At 42.1% G+C, this 18,224-nt stretch overlaps 1 protein-coding gene across 2 annotated transcripts in view; it reads left to right on the top strand.

The window, feature by feature from the left end:
* The window catches only part of LOC148028860 (uncharacterized), a 139,175-nt gene that overhangs the window by 70,215 nt on the left and 50,736 nt on the right, over positions 1-18,224 (top strand). Inside the window, exons 6-8 of one of the 2 annotated variants that reach the window (XM_087687633.1) lie at positions 15,430-15,551; positions 15,637-15,708; positions 16,013-16,091. In XM_087687633.1, the coding sequence (XP_087543759.1) occupies positions 15,430-15,551; positions 15,637-15,708; positions 16,013-16,016 (198 nt within the window). In that variant the 3' untranslated portion in view covers positions 16,017-16,091. Of the gene's footprint in view, positions 1-15,429; positions 15,552-15,636; positions 15,709-16,012; positions 16,092-18,224 lie in introns of those variants that run through there. The other variant, XM_087687632.1, reaches the window with a different exon arrangement.

Here is an 18,224-nt window from a genome sequence, read left to right on the forward strand (position 1 = left end):
CCAAGGCGTTCCACCCCAAAGCAACCAGGGCATCGTACAAAGGGTGCACATTGGATGCCCATTGGCCTACCAAGACTACAAAGGCGATGGTTATCTTACCAAGGGAGTCCAAGTACTCAACCTAGAGAAGAGAAGGCATCGGACAAAGGGTGCACGACGGCTGCCCAGTGGCCTACCAAGCCCTACAAGGGCGAATGGAACCACATTGAACCTTTTTTTTTTTGGGTTAAGTGGGATTTAAGTTTTGTGGGATGTAGTTGATTGAGTAACAATGACCTAGAAGTTGAGATGAGTAGGGAGGGTACACCCAACACATCACAAAATAATACAAGCTTACCCATCCACTTGAGGGTGTCGATGATGACAAAAAAAAAAGGTGATGAGGTATCCATGTGATGATGAAGTATGGTGGTGTGGTGACAGTAGATGCCAGTGGAAACAACTTAGAATTTGCTCAAGTGGTGCTTTGCACAATGAGATACAAAGTATGCTACATGTTGAAGAATGGTTATGCAACAACTGTTACTTGGACAGTGTCTCTCGTGGGAAAATTGTTCACTTGCTCAAGCGCACTAGTACAAAGATGACAAAATCTTGCAATGCAAAGGGGAAAGGTACAATAAGGGGGGAGAAGCCGATGTCGAAGACAAAGTGCTGAAGCTTGTAGAATACCAAGAAGGATAGGAATCCCCTCTCAACCTGGATGTAGATGCCGAAGGAGGAAGAGGAGCCTAATGTCAGTCTTTGTGTGGTACTGAGAACCATGATGAACGGAAGAAGATGATGATGAAAAGCATGAAGCACCCTGTTGAAAGAGCAAGGTAGAAGTCACCACCATGATAGCATCAAGAGAGATGCTGCATGATGACTCATCTCGGGAGGGGAAGCCTCCGTGTTGGAAGAAGGGCAAACACTCCTAGGATGATGAAACCATGAAAGGAATGGTGTGCATCCCGACGTCTCTAGCCTAGAAAGGACCAAAGCAAACTTGCAAGTTAGCCCGATTGAGATACAGAACCTTGCAAAAGAGGTAAAAATCTGCAAGCACAGAGGTGAGCAGTGAGATGCTCCAAAAGTAAAACATGACAGAAAAAACTAGCTAAAAGTACAATGCAATGAATGTGTATGTGTGTGAGTAAATGCAGTTGAAGATATAAGAATGGAAAATGTAAGGACAACGAATCCTATAGGCCCAATTGTAAGAGTACAAAAAATTGGATGCTAGACTAACCGAGGGTATCCTAAGGGACCTAGAGACATACTAGTCTAAGAATGTGGTCACCATCATGTACGTCCAATAGTAGATCTTTGACAATGAAATGCCTGACGAGGTGGAGATGGATGAATGAAGTGCAATGGGATCGGAATCTGCAGACCAATCAGACAATCCCTTAAGGGTAGTGAGAGGGACTATCTTCTGAGGTTGTTCGCATGCCACATGTCGAGCAGTAACTACTGGTGCCTAGGCTCGAGGGAGCAGATGAAGCAGAAGCAGGAGGCGTAGCCCTACTACATTGTGCAGTCGTAGCGGTCTGCTGAAGCTTTTTATCTAGGAGACCTTGGGCCTTGGAGCGACACTCCTCGTCCACATGGCCGGATCTCTCACAATATATGCAAAACCTATTTTTCTTAGGGAGTTGTTGCGAGATAGGTCTTGATTCTTTGGTGCTGTTTGAGAAAGAGGAATCACCCTTGAATTGGCTTATCTTCTCATCTTGCAAGTTCTTGCCACTGTTGGTTTTCCCTCCTGAAAAAGAGGCAATTACCCCCTCTGCTTTGAATAAGGCTATGATGAGGATTTCTTGTAGACTTGATTGTGCAGCCTCGCATAACACAAGAACTGACACTCAAACTTGTAGAAGGTCGGTACTCTAGGCTGTGAGATGATGTGTTGGATGAAATTGAAGTATTTTTTGGGAAACTTATTCAAGAAGAATATAACTTGATCGTCATTTGACTTCGGAGAGCAAGTAGTGGCAAACTTGGTGAGTAACTGCCTATATTCAGACAACTTGACTTTTAGATCACCCCCTTTCTTAATAGAGAACTCTTGAAGCTCAAAGTTGAGATTGATGCGTTGAGTACGATCTCTAGCCGCATAGCGGTCGAGAAGGTGACTCCAATGCTTTGACGCGAGTAGGAAGTGCTGTAACTTAGAGTGAAACTAAGGAAGCAATCCTTGCATCAGCTCAATATTGGATGTGGCATTGTGGGCTCTCCATTGATGGATGTAGTCAGGGGGAGTGAGTCGAGGGTCTGACATAGGTTCTAGACCAATGATGAGGTCCCAAAGGCCTTGAGATTCAAGCACTTGTTGCGTGAAATTAGACCAAGTGGTAAAATTCAACCCGTTAAAACGAGTCTTATTTGTGAAGGCATTTTTGGCTGTTGCAATAGGAGTGGTAGTGCTAGATGATGGATAATGAGGGAAAGTGTAATGTGGGTAGGATGGGGGAGTGGAGTACACTTGGGAATGGGCCCGCGAGTACCCATCGGGCATACGGTGAGTGTGCAAGGTGGATCCATAGGTAGGAATGAACTGACTAGCATGGGCATGGTAGTTGCATGAGTAACCCTAGGAGATGGGATGAGAACATGTGGAATAGAAGATGGGAATCCTTACATAGGTGTAACCCAAGGAGAGAGTGAAGAGGCACCATAAGCTGAGGATGGAAACCCCTGTGTCTGAGTGGTAATGTGAGATGTGAATCTGGGGGTATTGGGGGGGAAGCCCATCATAGTCATCCCAGGTTCTATGAGTGTGCTCATTTGCGAAAAGGTGAGAGGCATTGTGTTAAAGGTTGACGTTCTCCCTAACAAAGTACCAAGGTATAAAGAGCTAGAGAATGTGGTAGAGAATGAGAAAGTGCTAGGAGCGGACATGGAAGATCCAACCCCTAGTGTGTGTGATGCAAATGTGGAGTGTAATCCAAGGTTTTAGAAAGATGATGATAAGTGATTAAGGTATGATTTAGAAGAGGGTGGGATGGGAGCAAAGTGAAATGTGTTACATGCTCAAATGAAATAGAAGTTGTAGATGCATCTGAATTATGTCTGCTTGGAGAGCCCCCTTTATTGAGCATACGCAAAGCCAACGGGGTTCTGTACCTCAAAAGAAGAAACATGCGAGGGTTTTGATTCATGCAACTCAAAAGGATTGTACAAATTTGACATTGGACTTGGCTAAGATGATGAAGATGGATCACTAGATGTTCTGAATGCCGTATATTCTCCATGATCGGAGAGATGGACAGCCTCACCAACTGGTCCGAATGTGGTAGTAAAACTGGTAGGAGGGGTGTAAACATCACCGTACTTGTTGCAATAGTACTTCTCAAAGTTCTCTGTCATGTGTGTGAAATCTGGAATAGGAGAAGAAAAAGAAGGTGACGGTGAAGGTGGAGTGTCGTTCTCCTCACTGAGTCCATAATCTTAGGGCCTCTAGTGATGGAGAAGCCTGATAGGACATCATAAGAACTAGAGAAGAAGATATCAGTGACATTTTGGTTCGGTTACGAGTCGTATTGTGTGCCTCACACAAAACCAAGCTCTCCACAATGTCTGCAGGATACTCTTTACAAGAGCACCAGCTCTAATACCATGTGAAGAAAATTGCTATGTTTTGTACCGAGGAAACACGGAGTGTACGGCCATGATAGAAACACAAAGAGACAACCATAGACACATAAAGCAAAACTCAAACTGAGAAACTCAAGAACAGAAGAAGGGAGAGAAGAACACAACTTTGAAGTGAATGAATACTGTAAATGAATGTAAGAGTGTATAGATGTTCAAGGGCAGAGCAAAGTGTCAAAGAGTGATGTCCATCGAGACGAATCCCAAGTTTGAGACCACCGCTTGGAGTGAGGAGTTTGCAAAATGATGATGTTGAAAGGGCTTGGAGCACCAAATGTAAGTAGGAGAGGCCGTGGAGATGGAAGGCGGCCCCTAGATGAGTGTAAACACAAGTCGTGGATGTTGCCTAGATGAGAAGGAGTACCAACACCTATTACTTGGAGAAAGAGACACCAAACACAAGTAGTTGGAGTGTGTAGGAATTGTCGCCTGGTTGGTCTGGAACCAAACGCAAGGTGTAGAAGGTGATGAAGATGCTGGCGATGGTTGGAAGATGCCAAACACAGCTTGGAACATAGCGCCAGACAATGGGCGTCAACCTGGAGGAAGGCACCAGGGCACTGCAAGGGCTGATGGGGAGGTGGCAGCAGTCTTGAAGGCTGGACAGCCACGTAGAGGTAGACTGATGGCTGAAATTTGCACTCAAGGGTGTGAAACTTGAATAGACGGGAATGAGGTTGAATGGGGATAGCCTGTCTATTTATAGATGTTGAAAGGGTGCCCCAAAGAATTAGGGTTTTTTGAGGGACCAATGAAACTCTCTTGGACCACTCCCCTTTTTAGGGTTTTTCATTAATTAAGAGTGTTTTGGGGCTGTTTAAAAATGCTAATCAATTGAAAGTTGTGTTTTAGCTCAACAGGTCACCTACATAAAACACAGGACAGAATTTGCATAAAGGGCTGCCCAGCAGATAGGAGGTGCTGCCCTTTAGAGTCTAGCACAAGGAGTTGCCGTCTGGTAGTAAAAATTGCCACCCAGTAAGGGTAGGGTATTGCTTGTGCGAAACACAGGTATAAATCTGTTGCACGTGTGTGGGAGGGGGGTTGCTTGCAAAACACCGATTTGAAAATAGGCCGCCTAGTTTGTTAGAAGGCAAAACACAGGTCTGCTACCTCCAAACTAGTGATGAAGATGATTGAAATTGCGAACAAAGTGCTCCTATTGGAAATCTCTAGCTCCCACACGTGGCTCTGATACCATGTGAGAGTGCACAACGGAAAGAGGAAAGTGAACATGGAGAGGAGACAAAGAGAATGCAGGAGAGAGAAGGAACAATGTGATTGCAATGGCTGAAGGTACAAGGTTGCAATAGTTAGTCCCAGCACATAGCTCTGTGTTAGTGTGGGCGCTAGTTGGTAGTAGGGAGATGAGAGAATGAAGAGGGTTGGTTGATCATGAAGGATCAATGATGGATAATAGATAATGAAAGTGGGAGAGCAGGCTGCCTATATATAGGCGAAAAAGAGGGAAAACTTTAAATGTGGTTGCACCCCCTAAAAAATAGCCAAAAGTGCACAAAAAGAAATGCACTAACGTGTCCTCCATCTAAAGTGTCTCAAACACATAAAATGATAGACAAACACAATGTCAGAGTTCCTAATGTCCTCATCTAACTTAGAGCGAGGCTCATAGGCAGGAGATGACCACACGACACACGACTGCTAACATAACCTTCAATAGATGCAAGCATAGGACTTCAAAACATCACCATGGAGTAGCTGCAGTTCTGATCAGCCCTTTTTGTAGCATTCTTGGGAAATGGCAATCTATGTACTACACCCAAAATGCAGCCTTCTCATGTATGCTCTTGAGGTATTGTTAATTTGGGCAAGCCAACAACCATGTCCTCTCTTTTTAAACACAGCAAAATGTGAAAGTTTGGATGACTAAAACAAGCATGCTACAACTCACTATTAGTCACAACTCACACATTACAGCTAGAGCATCCTGTTGCAATGTGTCTTTCTCATAGACATCAAGCATGTACAATCCATTGGTCAATGCCTAAGGAATGATAATAACATCCCCATCATGATGATCATGCACAATGCAATTGTCAACTAAGCATAGCTTCCTATATTGATGAAATGCAATCATCAACACAGATAGAATATTCTTTTCAATTCTTGGCACATCTAACACATCTTTGAGAGGAACAATCTCACCATTTATTGCTACAATATGCATAATGCCAACACTTGTATAGCATAAGAAGTAATTATTGTTAAAAATGTCCCCTCCCCCTTGGGTGCATTTTGCAAAGAAACCAAAAAATCACCCACATGAGGTGATGTGCTTGGAAGTACCATTCTCAAAATACCTTGTATCATGAGACTTGGTCACTAATATACATAATGCATGTGCTAAAGGATCATAAAGTACATACGACAAATTTATATGTTGATGTATGTGTGAGCCATGTGCGTGTCATCCTTAGTGTCAATCCCCGAAATATTAATCCCTAGTGGCCATTGAAGACTAAAGGAAAAAGAGCAGCAACAAAAGAAAAGAGCAGTCAAGCAGATGTGCAAGGAAAGCCTAATGCCTGAAAGCTGCAAATGAATTTGTGACATGTCTTCAAAGAATTAATTAGTCAAGATGTACTCCGTTGTGAAGGTCGCTGGGTGTATGTGTATGCAGATTGTAAAAAGCCCATAGAATTCTAGGAAAGACATTGTGGTCCTAAAAGCAAGAGTCTTTAAGCCCAAAAGCCATCCCAAGGGGCAACCCAAGAGTGGCTGCCCAATGTAAGTGTGTCCAAAAGTGTCAATGTATATCAACCCTATATGCCATTGGATGATGATGTACCCTTGTAGGGTGTCATATATCAAGATTTGGCCAAAATAAATAAGCAAAAAAATTTCCAGTTTGCTGCTAGAAATGCTTCATGATAGCAAACATGTTCTTCTTGGTCCTTTACCTTCTCATACAAGAGTTGGTGCTGGTCACATGCAGGGACAGATAGTGGATGTTGTTTTAATCGGTGCAGCTCGCCTTACAAGAGTTGGTGCTGGTCACATGCAGGGATAGATAGTGGATGTTGTTTTAATCGGTGCAGCTCGCAACAGATTGTTGCTGTGCCATAAAGATGCTTTTGACAGTTGGGAAGACATAGTTAAATGCTATCTACATATATGACACATGGAAGTTAAGTGCGTACCCATTGATGGTGTGATATGAGCTACAAGGTGGGTGTATAAACTCAAAAGGAAAAGTTGGTGGTATTTTTGACCTCTATAAAACAGACCTTATGTTGATGGCTCAACTCAAAAGGAAAAGTCGCTGGTAATGTTGATTGTAGGGACCTATTAGGCACGGAGATCGAGACAGAATGTCGTTAGGTGCAGTGAGAGACAGAGAGTGAGAGAGAGCAGAGTAGAGAGTGAGCCCGTTTGTAGGTACAATGACGAGTGCGTACCTTTAGGTTTTTAGATAGATATATATGTGTAAGTACAAGTGCTAAGGGTGTGTTCACACCCGAGAACATTTAAAAGGCACGAGGCCTTTATTCCCAACAACCTCCCACCTAAAGGCAATGTGGCTTAAGAGGAGAAAAGAATTAGCTAAGTATAGGTATGTACAAAGCTGAAATACATATATCTATCCAACTCCCATCATCTCTCGGCAATGAGCAAACCGCTCTGTTGGATGACCCTTCGTGAGAAGGTGTGCAGGGTTATCATCTGTATGCACTTTGACAAGCTCAATGCTCTTGCTGTCAAGTACATCTCTAATGAAGTGGTACTTCACTTGTATGTGCTTTGTCTTTGCATGAAAGACGGGATTCCGTGCTAGCATGATAGCACTCTGACTATCACAATGGAGAACAGGTAACTCTGTGATGCCAAGCTTTCCCACCAGATGTGAAAGCCATAAAGCCTCCTTGCATGCCTCAATGGCAGCCGCATACTCTGCCTCTGTAGTAGACAACACAACACACTTTTGTAGCCTAGAGATCCAAGAGACTGCTCCTCTTGTGAAAGTAAATACATATCCAGAAGTGGACTTCCTGTAGTCCACATGACCAGCATAGTCTGCATCCGTAAAGCCAACAATAGATTCCTTCTGCTTTCCAAAGCAGATGCACAACTCCTTTGTGGCTTTGAGGTATCTCATAATACATTTCATTGCATCCCAATGCTTCTTGCCAGCGGTTGCTATATATCTGCTAACCACTCCCACTCCAAAGGCAATGTCAGGACGTGTAGCAACCATAGCATATATAAAACTGCCAACAGCTGAAGCATATGGCATCTTCGCCATTTCAGCCTTCTCATCATCAGATGTAGGGCTGTCCTCTGCACTAAGTTTCACATATGGAGGCAATGGAACCCCAATTGTTCCCCCTTCTTTCATATTGAAACGGTGCAAAACTTTGGAGATATACCCTTGCTGGGATAGATAGAGTAAGCCTGCTGAGATAGATATACTCCTGTTGAGATAGATAGATTCGCATGCCAAGAATGTGACTTGCATTACCAAGATCCTTCATGTCAAAGCTACCATGAAGACTTTGCTTCAATGAATCCAAGGCATGAGTATCCCTGCCAGCAATTAGTACGTCATCAATATACAAAAGCAAGATAATCAGACTGCCATTTGCTGCCTTCTTGGTGTACAAGTAGTGATCCACTTGACTTCTATGAAAGCCTTGGGATTGTATGAATGTATCAAACTTATAATACCATTCTCTTGGTGCTTGTTTCAGCCCATACAAACTTCTTTTGAGTTTACATAGCATTTTTTCTTTTCCTTGTTTAATAAACCCTTCAGGCTGCTGTATATATATGTCTTCATTTATGGATCACCCTGTAAAAACACAATCTTTGCATCCATCTCTATGAGCTCCATATTCTCAACTGCAACCAAGCCCAAAATGGTTCTCAATGTAGTCATATTGACTACAGGAGAGAAAATCTCATCAAAGTCAATTCCATGCTCCTGCTTGTACCCCTTTGCAACCAATCTTGCTTTGTACTTTGGTGAGGAACCCGAAGTGACCTTCATCTTGTAAACCCATTTGCAAGGAAGGGTTTTCTGCCCTTTACGCAACTGCACCAAGTCCCAAATGCCATTTTTTTCAAGAGATTGCATCTCTGACAGTATGGCTTTATGCCATTTCTTGCTGTCCTGTCTATCCAGTGCTTCCTTGAAGCAAGACGGTTTACCACAGTCTGTCAACATGACATAATCGGCCACATTATTTGCACCAGAAACAAACCTGTCAGGTTGTCTAGTAGCCCTAGATGATTTCCTAATCCAATTGTCATTGTTTGTTGGCTATTCCTGCAAATTTCCATTTTCATCAAGCTGTCCTGGCATTTTAGCCTGCAAATCAGCATTAACAGCTTGCTGTCCTGGCTATTCCTGCACATGTAATGGCTGATTTTTGTGGGCAATCGCTGGCTGATCATTTCTAGCATCATTTCTTGCATTTACAGGTTCATTTACAGCAGGTATTTGGTGCTGTAGAGCAGACACATTTTGCTGTCCAAAAGGTATTTCTTCTCGAAATACAACCCTACGGATCTCCTCAGTCTTTTCAAGCTGTTTGTGCATGCGATCTTCTCGGAAGATAAGCCATTGTTGCGTACTACTTTCCTTTTCTTGGGATCCCACAATCTATATCCCATTTCACCCTCGTCACCATATCTTAGGAAAATGCATTTACAGGATTTTGGCTCAAGTTTGCTTGGTTTTTCTTTACGAATGTGCAGAAAAGCCTCACAGCCAAACACTTTTGGATGAGCATATGAAGGTGGCTTTGCCGACCAAGCTTCTTGGGAAAACAACCCTCCCCCCCCTCCCCCTCGAAAGACCTATTTGGTGACCAATTAATTAAGTGAACGGCTGTCATAACAGCCTCTGCCCAAAAACCATGGTGTAACGTAGCATGAGACAGCATCGTACGGACCTTATCCTGTATGGTTCGATTCATACGCTCTGGAACTCCATTTTGGGGCGGATTATGAGGGGCAGTGAGCTCTCTCTTTATCCCTTTGTTGTCACAAAATGCCTAAAAGGCTTTGGACACATATTTTCCACCATTGTCAGAGCAAAGACACTCAAGTGTCTTATCTGTCTGATTTTCAGCCAACGCCAAGAATTTTTTAAACTTATCAAGCACTTCATCCTTGTTACGAATAGGGTAAACCCATACTTTTTGTGTAGCATCATTGACAAAGGTGACAAAATATTTCTTTCCCTCTAAAGATAATCTTGGCATTTGACATACATCCGAATGTACTAACTCTAGAGGAGAAGATTTCAAAGAAAGAGACTTTTTGTGAGACGCCTGTGCATGTTTGCCATAAATACAATGATCACAATGCTTAAAATCAACATAACGAAGACCCAAACGAGAAAGCACTTTCATTCCTATTTGACTTATGTGTCCGAACCGGCCATGCCACAAAGAAACGCTTGGCTGCTCGGTCACGACAACAATATGGTCACGCACATTAGATACATGAAGTGGATACAACTTGCAACCTCTGGCAATATCCCTAGATCCCTTACAGATCTTCCATTTTCCATCACCAAAGGTGGTATGAAAACCATCATCATCTAGTTGCCTTGTGCTAATCAAGCTCTTTTTGAGCCATGCTGAAATTGTAACTGCACGCTGCCAATACTTGCAATCTCATATGCATAGTTGTCCCCAAGATGGACTACACCATGTCGACCCCCTATATAGGTGGAGAACCACTCATGATGAGGGGTGACATGAAAGGAAGCACCTGAATCGAGAATCTAGGTATGCATGTCATTATCTGTATTTGCATGTAAAGCATGTGTACCAAAGTGTGAAGAGACAAAGAGTACGTTACTTCCATTGTCACTGTTATGAGTGATTACATTCACCTCTTCAATTTTTACATTGCTTTTCTTAGGCTGACTGTGCTTATTCTCTTCCTTGCTATCATCTGTATTCTTACCTTTTCCTTTCTCTTTCTTGCATTTGTAGCAGTCACGTTTAAAGTGACCCTTCTTGCCACAATGATGGCATTCAACATCTTTGCCACATGATTTACTGCGTCCCTTGCCATCATATTTGCCCTTTTGCTATGATCTGCCCCTAGTATGCAAAGCACTGGAAGACTTACTGGATGCATTGTTTTGCTGATTCATCTCTTCCATAAGTAGAGCACTCTCTACATCAGTATACAAAAGGATCACATTAGAATTGCTCATAGCAGTCCTGAATGTATCCCAACTCTCTGGTAGAGTACAAAGCAAGAAAGTAGCCTTAAATTCCTCATCAATCATGAACTTCATGGCAACCAACTGGCTGAAAGTGAGTAGACATTGTTGTACCCTCTTTCATACACAAATCCATAAGCTTTTTCAGCCAATACACTTTTCTTGCAGCACTCTTCTGTGCATATAGTTCTTCCAGTCTAGTCCATATAGCATATGCAGAATCCAAATCTTCAATGTTGAAGGGCAAGGCATCAGAAATCGATAGCTCTATGGTTGAGTGTGCAAGCTCATTCAACTCATCCCAATCGTCCTGATCCATGTCCGTGGGCTTTGCCCCTTTGGTTTTGATCGGCTTTGCCTGCTTCTTTTGCAATAGGATATTGTAGCATTGGTTTTGCCAAATTGCAAAGTTATGTGCGCCTTCAAGCTTCTTTATGTGCATCAGATTATTGCTGTCATTGCTGCCAGCCATGATTTTCAGCCCAAATGTGACAAAAAAACGAGCAAATGCATGCCCAAAGTGTCACCCAAGTGACCAAGGTACAAACAAGTACCAATCATCAATAAATGACCACGCAAAAGCACGGATTTCAGATCTTTAATTTAATTTTCAGAAGCACCAAGCGATGTGCGACAGCATTATCCATCTGATTACAGCTATTCCAAGGGAATGTGCATCACATTACATGAGGAATCCCAAAATTTCAGCTGCAATTTATGTTGTACATGTACGGAGGGGCATAAAATTTGACACGAACGGTCAAAAGCCCCAAAATTTTGTGCTCAAAGTATCAAACACACATCTGCATTTTCTTTGTCATGCATGGAACAGGCCAATTTTTTCTAAAATAGGGAAATTTTAGCAAAAACCCCAAAATTTACCAAGTGTTGATATCCAAATTGCGTGGAATTCAACCTGCGTGTACATAAAATGACCGAATGCTGCACAGATTTTGCCCATATTGCAAAATCCCCAAATTGCACGGGGTGCAATGTGCTTCAATGTCGAGAAATTGGGTTAATTTCAGCCCAATTTGTGCATGTAGATGAAAAGCCCCAAATTTCTTCGCCAAATTGATAAATTCCTGCAATTTCCGTGAGACAGATTTGTTTTTCTTGCATCAAATTAACCCAAATTTGGGAAAAGCCCAAAATTTGTGGGACAAGATTGCATTAAAATTTGAAGCTGTGCCTCCATGCGTGAATGCCCATCAGTGGGTAAAAGGAATTAAAAAAAAAGATCGATTTTTTACAGAAAATTCTGACGGGTCCGTTGACCCGCCAGGCATCGCGTGACGCTGACAACTCCTGCTTGCGATGACGCTACCCGCCTGCTCGTGCTTGTCGCTAGTTGGCCAGTCATCACGCGACGCCGCCTGCTCACGCTTTAGCTGCTGTCCATCGCGCACCTGGTCCACGTCAATCGCAGTCGCGTTCTCCAGTCGACTGCTGGTCCCACTACCCACACATCATGTGTGCTGGATTCGCCCTTCAGGTGGTCACCAGTCCGCCACTCTGCGATAGTGCAGGCCTGCACTTGTCGATTGTCTCTCCAGCACATGAGCCTCCCTGCGACTCTCCAGCTCGCCTTTGAGTTGTCTCGTCACCAGGCTGGTCTTCTACCTCAGCCTGACGATTGTGTGCAGCATCTTAGGCTCTGATACCATTTTGTAGGTACCGGTTAGGCACGGAGATCGAGACAGACTGTCGTTAGGCGCAGTGAGAGACAGAGAGAATGAGAGAGAGTAGAGTAGAGAGCGAGCCTGTTTGTAGGTACAATGACGAGTGTGTACGTTTAGGTTTTTAGATAGATATATATGTGTAAATACAAGTGCTAAGGGTGTGTTCACACCCGAGCACATTTAAAAGGCACGAGGCCTTTATTCCCAACATTGACCTGTATAAAACAAATCTTATGTTGACGGCTCAACTCAGCCACCTTTGTAGGGTATGAACACAAAGAATGTTGCTTGTGAGAGCTTCTTTATGGCTTGAAGCAATGACCTCGTGCTTGTTATGAGAAAATACATGCTTATTTGGTTCACCTTGGTTTAACAAACTATCAAACTACCCAACTGAAAGCACCCTCTAGGTGCACAGGTTTAGTGAGGATTTGCTGATCTTAATTATTTATGTGGATGATGACATGGTCATTACTCCACTATGTGAGCTGAAAGTTGCAATGTTTAAAACTGAAATACAAAAAGCTTGTGACATTACAGATGTTGATCATTTGCAGTGTGATTTTGGAGTATTCAGCTTGCACAAGTTGAGGTGGGCAGTGGGATGAGACAATTTAAGTTTTATTGACAATGCAAAAGAACTCATATGATGTCACTTTAGCAGCAAGTTGTGGGAGCCCATGGTTGGGTTCGTAGTTGCTCCTTAGAGATATTTAGGCTCAATCTCTTAATGTGGGGGTTTACAGTACAGTAGTTTTCCCTCAGAGATACTTTGGCTAAGAGACTCCCCATCTCTCCAAGGTGCCTATTGTGCAAGAAGGCTGAGGAAACTGGTTAAGGAATGATTCAAGGGAGCAAACTTGCAGTAGGATTTTGGCATGAAAAATGGCAGTAACCTTGATGGAGAAACCTGGAAGTTGGTCGACATCCTTCATGCTCTGACTTTCTATTGTCAATGCAGACCCGGTATAAGTGATAAACTGTTTCACCCATAGATCCACTAATAGGCATCTGAGTCATGTGCATTCCAAGGTAGAATTTTAATTGTCAGTGCAGAAGGCTATTGCTGATAACTACCCCACAAAGAGATTAGCTACAAGGTGTCTAAGCCATACACCTTCCAAGGTAGTAGTAAATGTTGCCTTGAATTAGCCTCACAACTAGACATGGCCACCAACATCAAGCTCTTGCCTGGGTGGGTCTGACAGTTCCTCTGGTTTTGGCTCCAACCGCTAAACCGAGAAATGCATGAATTCCCAAACATGAAACAATTGCCACTAGTGGACACTTTTGTGTGACAAGTCAGAAAATCTAGCCCGATCACTATCTGTAGAATCATGACAGCGTGGACGAGACCATAGGGGATAGAAAATGTCTCAATGTTTGAATGCCTTTGTGATGTCAAAAGACATACATACTATATTAAACATCTGATGGATGTGATTGAGTGGCCCCTGGATGTGATTTACAGCAATGGTTCTAGTGTGCACTATGTAGGCATATAAGTGTAAGGCAACCAAGATCCTATAATGTTATCCATGTTCTAATTGTAAGAAATCCAGTGGGATAAAGGGGCCTATAAGGTGGCACCCCCCAAAAGCAAAACACATCCCGCTCTTAGTGACATTTTTACAGCAAAGCTGCATTTTTGAAAGCCACTTAAAGGAATGATACAAATTCTTACGTATTGAAGATAACCTTAATGTGAGTCAAACACTTGAGCCATGTAAATTATTTAGATTTTGGATTTTGCAAAATCTTAACACAATGCGTCCTTGAGTGTCACTGTATTGACCACTCATTGTCAATCTTTTGTGGATTGTTCATTTATGACTAGGTCTACTTGATGAAAATATCAAAATGCCACAACTACTTAAAAAAATTTATGTAACTTGCTTGGGAGAAAAGAGATGAGGATGCATGCTTACTTCCTTAAAAGGGGATTGATATGCCAACCTTGTATTTGTTCACTTTATTCACTCAAGAGGAGATTGTCACATGGTTTTAGTATGAACATCCTCTAACACATGGCACCGTTTAACCTCTTGCTAGGGAACGGTAGTACTATTTTACAGTAGAGATAAAAGCTTACTTTTCATTTATTCATGCTTATCTAATACATGGTATCATTCCAGCTCTCCCATGTGTATGTGCACATGCACACTCTTTCTTGCTTCAGGGTGTGTGAGTGTATGCATGCTTTCACTTTCCACGTAATCAACAATTAATATCACTCCTCACATCGATATGCTTATACTTGTTCTTGGTTGGTGCTACGCTGTTGGTGTCTACTTATTGTAAGTCTATGTTGGCAACATGCTTTAGCCTGATATCCTTCCTATATACATGGGCTTTTCCAAGTTGAAAAGTCAACACAAACTCTAATTACCTATTGACAGTTAATTTTAGGAGTCCAGAAGTCTAACTACTGCAAAAAAGATTTGACTTGTTGATTACACTTCTTCAGTAATGCTTGATTAAGAACCTCTGACTCTTATGGCACAAACCCGTATGTTGAAGCCTGTCAAGGTAATAGCTCTATTCAGAGAATGAATAAATGTAGGAATGCTTCATGGCTGATGTGACATGATATGTACAAAATCAATCTAGTATTGCCAGCATTGGGTCGGTTGTGCACAACATCTTAGGAATGGGTAACCCTTTTTTGATTTTTATAGCTTTACAGTTTGAAGTTATTGCCCTATTTCTAGAGTGAAGTGAATGCACTGTAATTTGCAGCAATTCTCAATTGGCAAGCCATCTGAATTGGGTTCTTTAAAGCTTATTAATGTTCAAAATTTCATTTCTCCATTACTTTTCTTCTAAGTATAGTCCAGCACACGGGCTGTATGTATAATCTGATTTTTCTTTCTTTTCTTTTTGGGTTTTCTCGTTTATTTTCCCCAGATTTCAAAAATTCCACACAATCAAGGGTTCAACTATAACGAGAAACAAGAAGGTGGCGCTTTACCTGCTTGTTTCCATAACATTGGTTTGTTGGAGTTTCAAGATAATTGGGCACGGATTTGGTATGTGCTTGATGGTACTTAGATGCATGAACTTTTGAGGACAGTTCCAGTCTACTTGGAGCTGAAAAGAGCTTTCTTCTTGCAGGGTGGATTTAGGAACTGCTGATCCACTGGCTTTAGATGTCCTCATAAATTGTCTTGCTGCTGTGAGCTCAGAGTACATATCCAAACCTATACATGCTTTTTCTTGCTTGTACTTTTTCTTATGATATTTTCAAACCATAAGGGATAATGTAAATGATGCCATTAAGAAAATAAAGAAGATATGTAACTCATGGTTCCTACCGTTTGTGATGTATAGCACGTTTCAATGCTAAAATTTGGATGTGGGTCACAATTGTGGATGCCAAGTAACAACATATGAATGAAGCTTTGTGATTTACAATCATTTATCTTTGAAAAGGTCAAGACATTGTATGAGTACTTATGTCGTCAATAAATGGAAAAACTCCTGCCTGTAGGTAGTTAAAAGTTCTCAGCCAAGAAGGGACATTGTGATGTCATAAAAGCGTACTTGCAGAAGAAAAGATATCATAGTGACTTGGCGGACAATAGCTTGAGTCATGGAGGACAGAGGTCCAATATGTGTTTATGAGGATATTTGAGGTAACTTGTCCTTTGGACAAGAACTAAGCATGTTTTTTTTTCTTTGCGAAAAAAGGTGTGGCTAGTTACGTAAGTGAGAAGAAAACACAATAAAGTACAAATGCGCAACAATTTAGTTGGAGCTGTCTATAAATCAAAACAACTCATATATACAAGCTTCTTAGGGTGGTTTGGAGGGGATGGGTGATAGAAGCCATGATGGAGTATAACACCATTGATGATGGCTATCCTATAAGCCTTTAGGTAAAGAAGCGGCCATGTTTTCCCCAACTGTGAAGGTATTGCTATTGAAGCTCCTAATTATGTCAAAAGTGTCGCTATTGCTGCTCTCAATGGCCATGGAGGGAATGGATAAGAGATGACCAAAGCTCTACAAAGGTGACATACATCGAGAGGCTCTTAACCGCTACAAATGAATTGGTAGCATGCCTTCCACATGGGTTACCTTGTGAGGTTCCCAATGATCTCTCATACCTTTGATTGCGACGTAGTAGGATCTAGCATGTGATGGTTGGGAAAAGCCTCTAGTTCCACTCTTACACATGAGCCAGCCTTGATGATGATGACCATATCCCGCATCTCTATCTCATACAATAGGTAGTGGCATTGCTTGATTGATTGCCAACACAGGCTCCCCCATGAGATACACCCCAAGCTAGTCTCTACTTGGCACAGTAGTTAGTAGACACCTCTCCACACCAGTTGCATCACTTCACATGACCATAGACAATGCTTCAAAGTCTTGAAGTGCTATTGTGGATAGCACAAGCAGACACTGTCTTGTAGCATTGGGCCAACCAAGTGCTGTTTACTAGACCCCTTGAGCCACAGGCCATAGGAAGTAGGAGCCTCTTTTGAACTACTAGCTATCCTAGAGGCATCCTTAGAATGTTTGCCAGAAAGCATTTGTGAAGCCATACTCTGCCAAGTATTTGCTACATCATGGGGCCCAATTCATGTTATTCTTTATCAAGTTGTGTTTATTAATGTGGGCGGTGTCTATGAAGAAGCTCACTTGTCTTTATGCAATTGCTGAACTAGGCCACAACCACCCTCTTGGACCCCAATTGACTTCATACGGGGCCTTGTCCTTTGAACTCCAAAGTGCTACTTCTAGATATCTACCATGCAATGTGAGGATCCTAATACCACAACATCACTTGGAGGCCTATCAATTTGATCTTCCTCCAAGGGATGTTGGGGACAGCAAGACCTTGCTGCCCTTTGTCTTAAGCTAACCATCCAACCTCTTACATGTCTCGGGGCATTTTTGACTATGCTTGCAACGTGCATTGGGATGCTCATAGGGAAAACTGCATTTACCATCCATGTCTTGGCTGCATAGGCTCTTGGCAAGGAGGGGCTAGCCAGTCTTAGGGAATCACTCAACATGTGTTTGGTCGCCCATAGTTGTATGCACGCTAACAAGCAGACCCGATAACCTATACCACATCATGCTTAACATTTAATGTCTTGACAATCTTCGTAAATTTGCCACCTGACACTCGATATTATTTTACATTAAAATATTCAGCTCCCAAACCTTAATCAACATTAAGCCACTTAAAATTTGCTCCTATTCACACAGTGCCCCTAATAAGTGCAAAATTCGGTGATTTTACAACAAATGCAAAATTTTTCCAAATTTCTTCAAGAATTTTGGGGTTTTTGCTTGAAAATCCCAAATGTTATAAAAAATTTGGGGATTTTGCGTTTCCTTAGAAATTGCTAAAGTTTGGGCCAAAATTTGAGGCTTTTCACATTCGAGCTCTAATTTCACCAACTAAATTTGGGGCTTTTGTGAAATTTTCCCAAATTCATCGACATTGAGGCCAATTACACCATTTACACCGACATTTGCACACATCAGATCCTTTCAGCTGCAAATTCTTCCTCAATGCCATCAATTTTCTGAAAAATTGTGTGTTTTTGATATTTTCTTTGCTTTCTCTTTGTGCTCCACTTGCATTTGTACTTTGGACAACGGTTGGTTATAAAAAAAACTAGAAAATTCAGCAGGAAAGGCAAGGCAAAATGATTCATTCAACATGTTTGGGGACTCAAACA

The sequence above is a fragment of the Lygodium microphyllum genome, chromosome 11 (assembly GCF_053477565.2).
Source record: "Lygodium microphyllum isolate KBCC chromosome 11, Lygodium_microphyllum_v1.1.10, whole genome shotgun sequence".
NCBI lineage: Eukaryota > Viridiplantae > Streptophyta > Polypodiopsida > Schizaeales > Lygodiaceae > Lygodium > Lygodium microphyllum.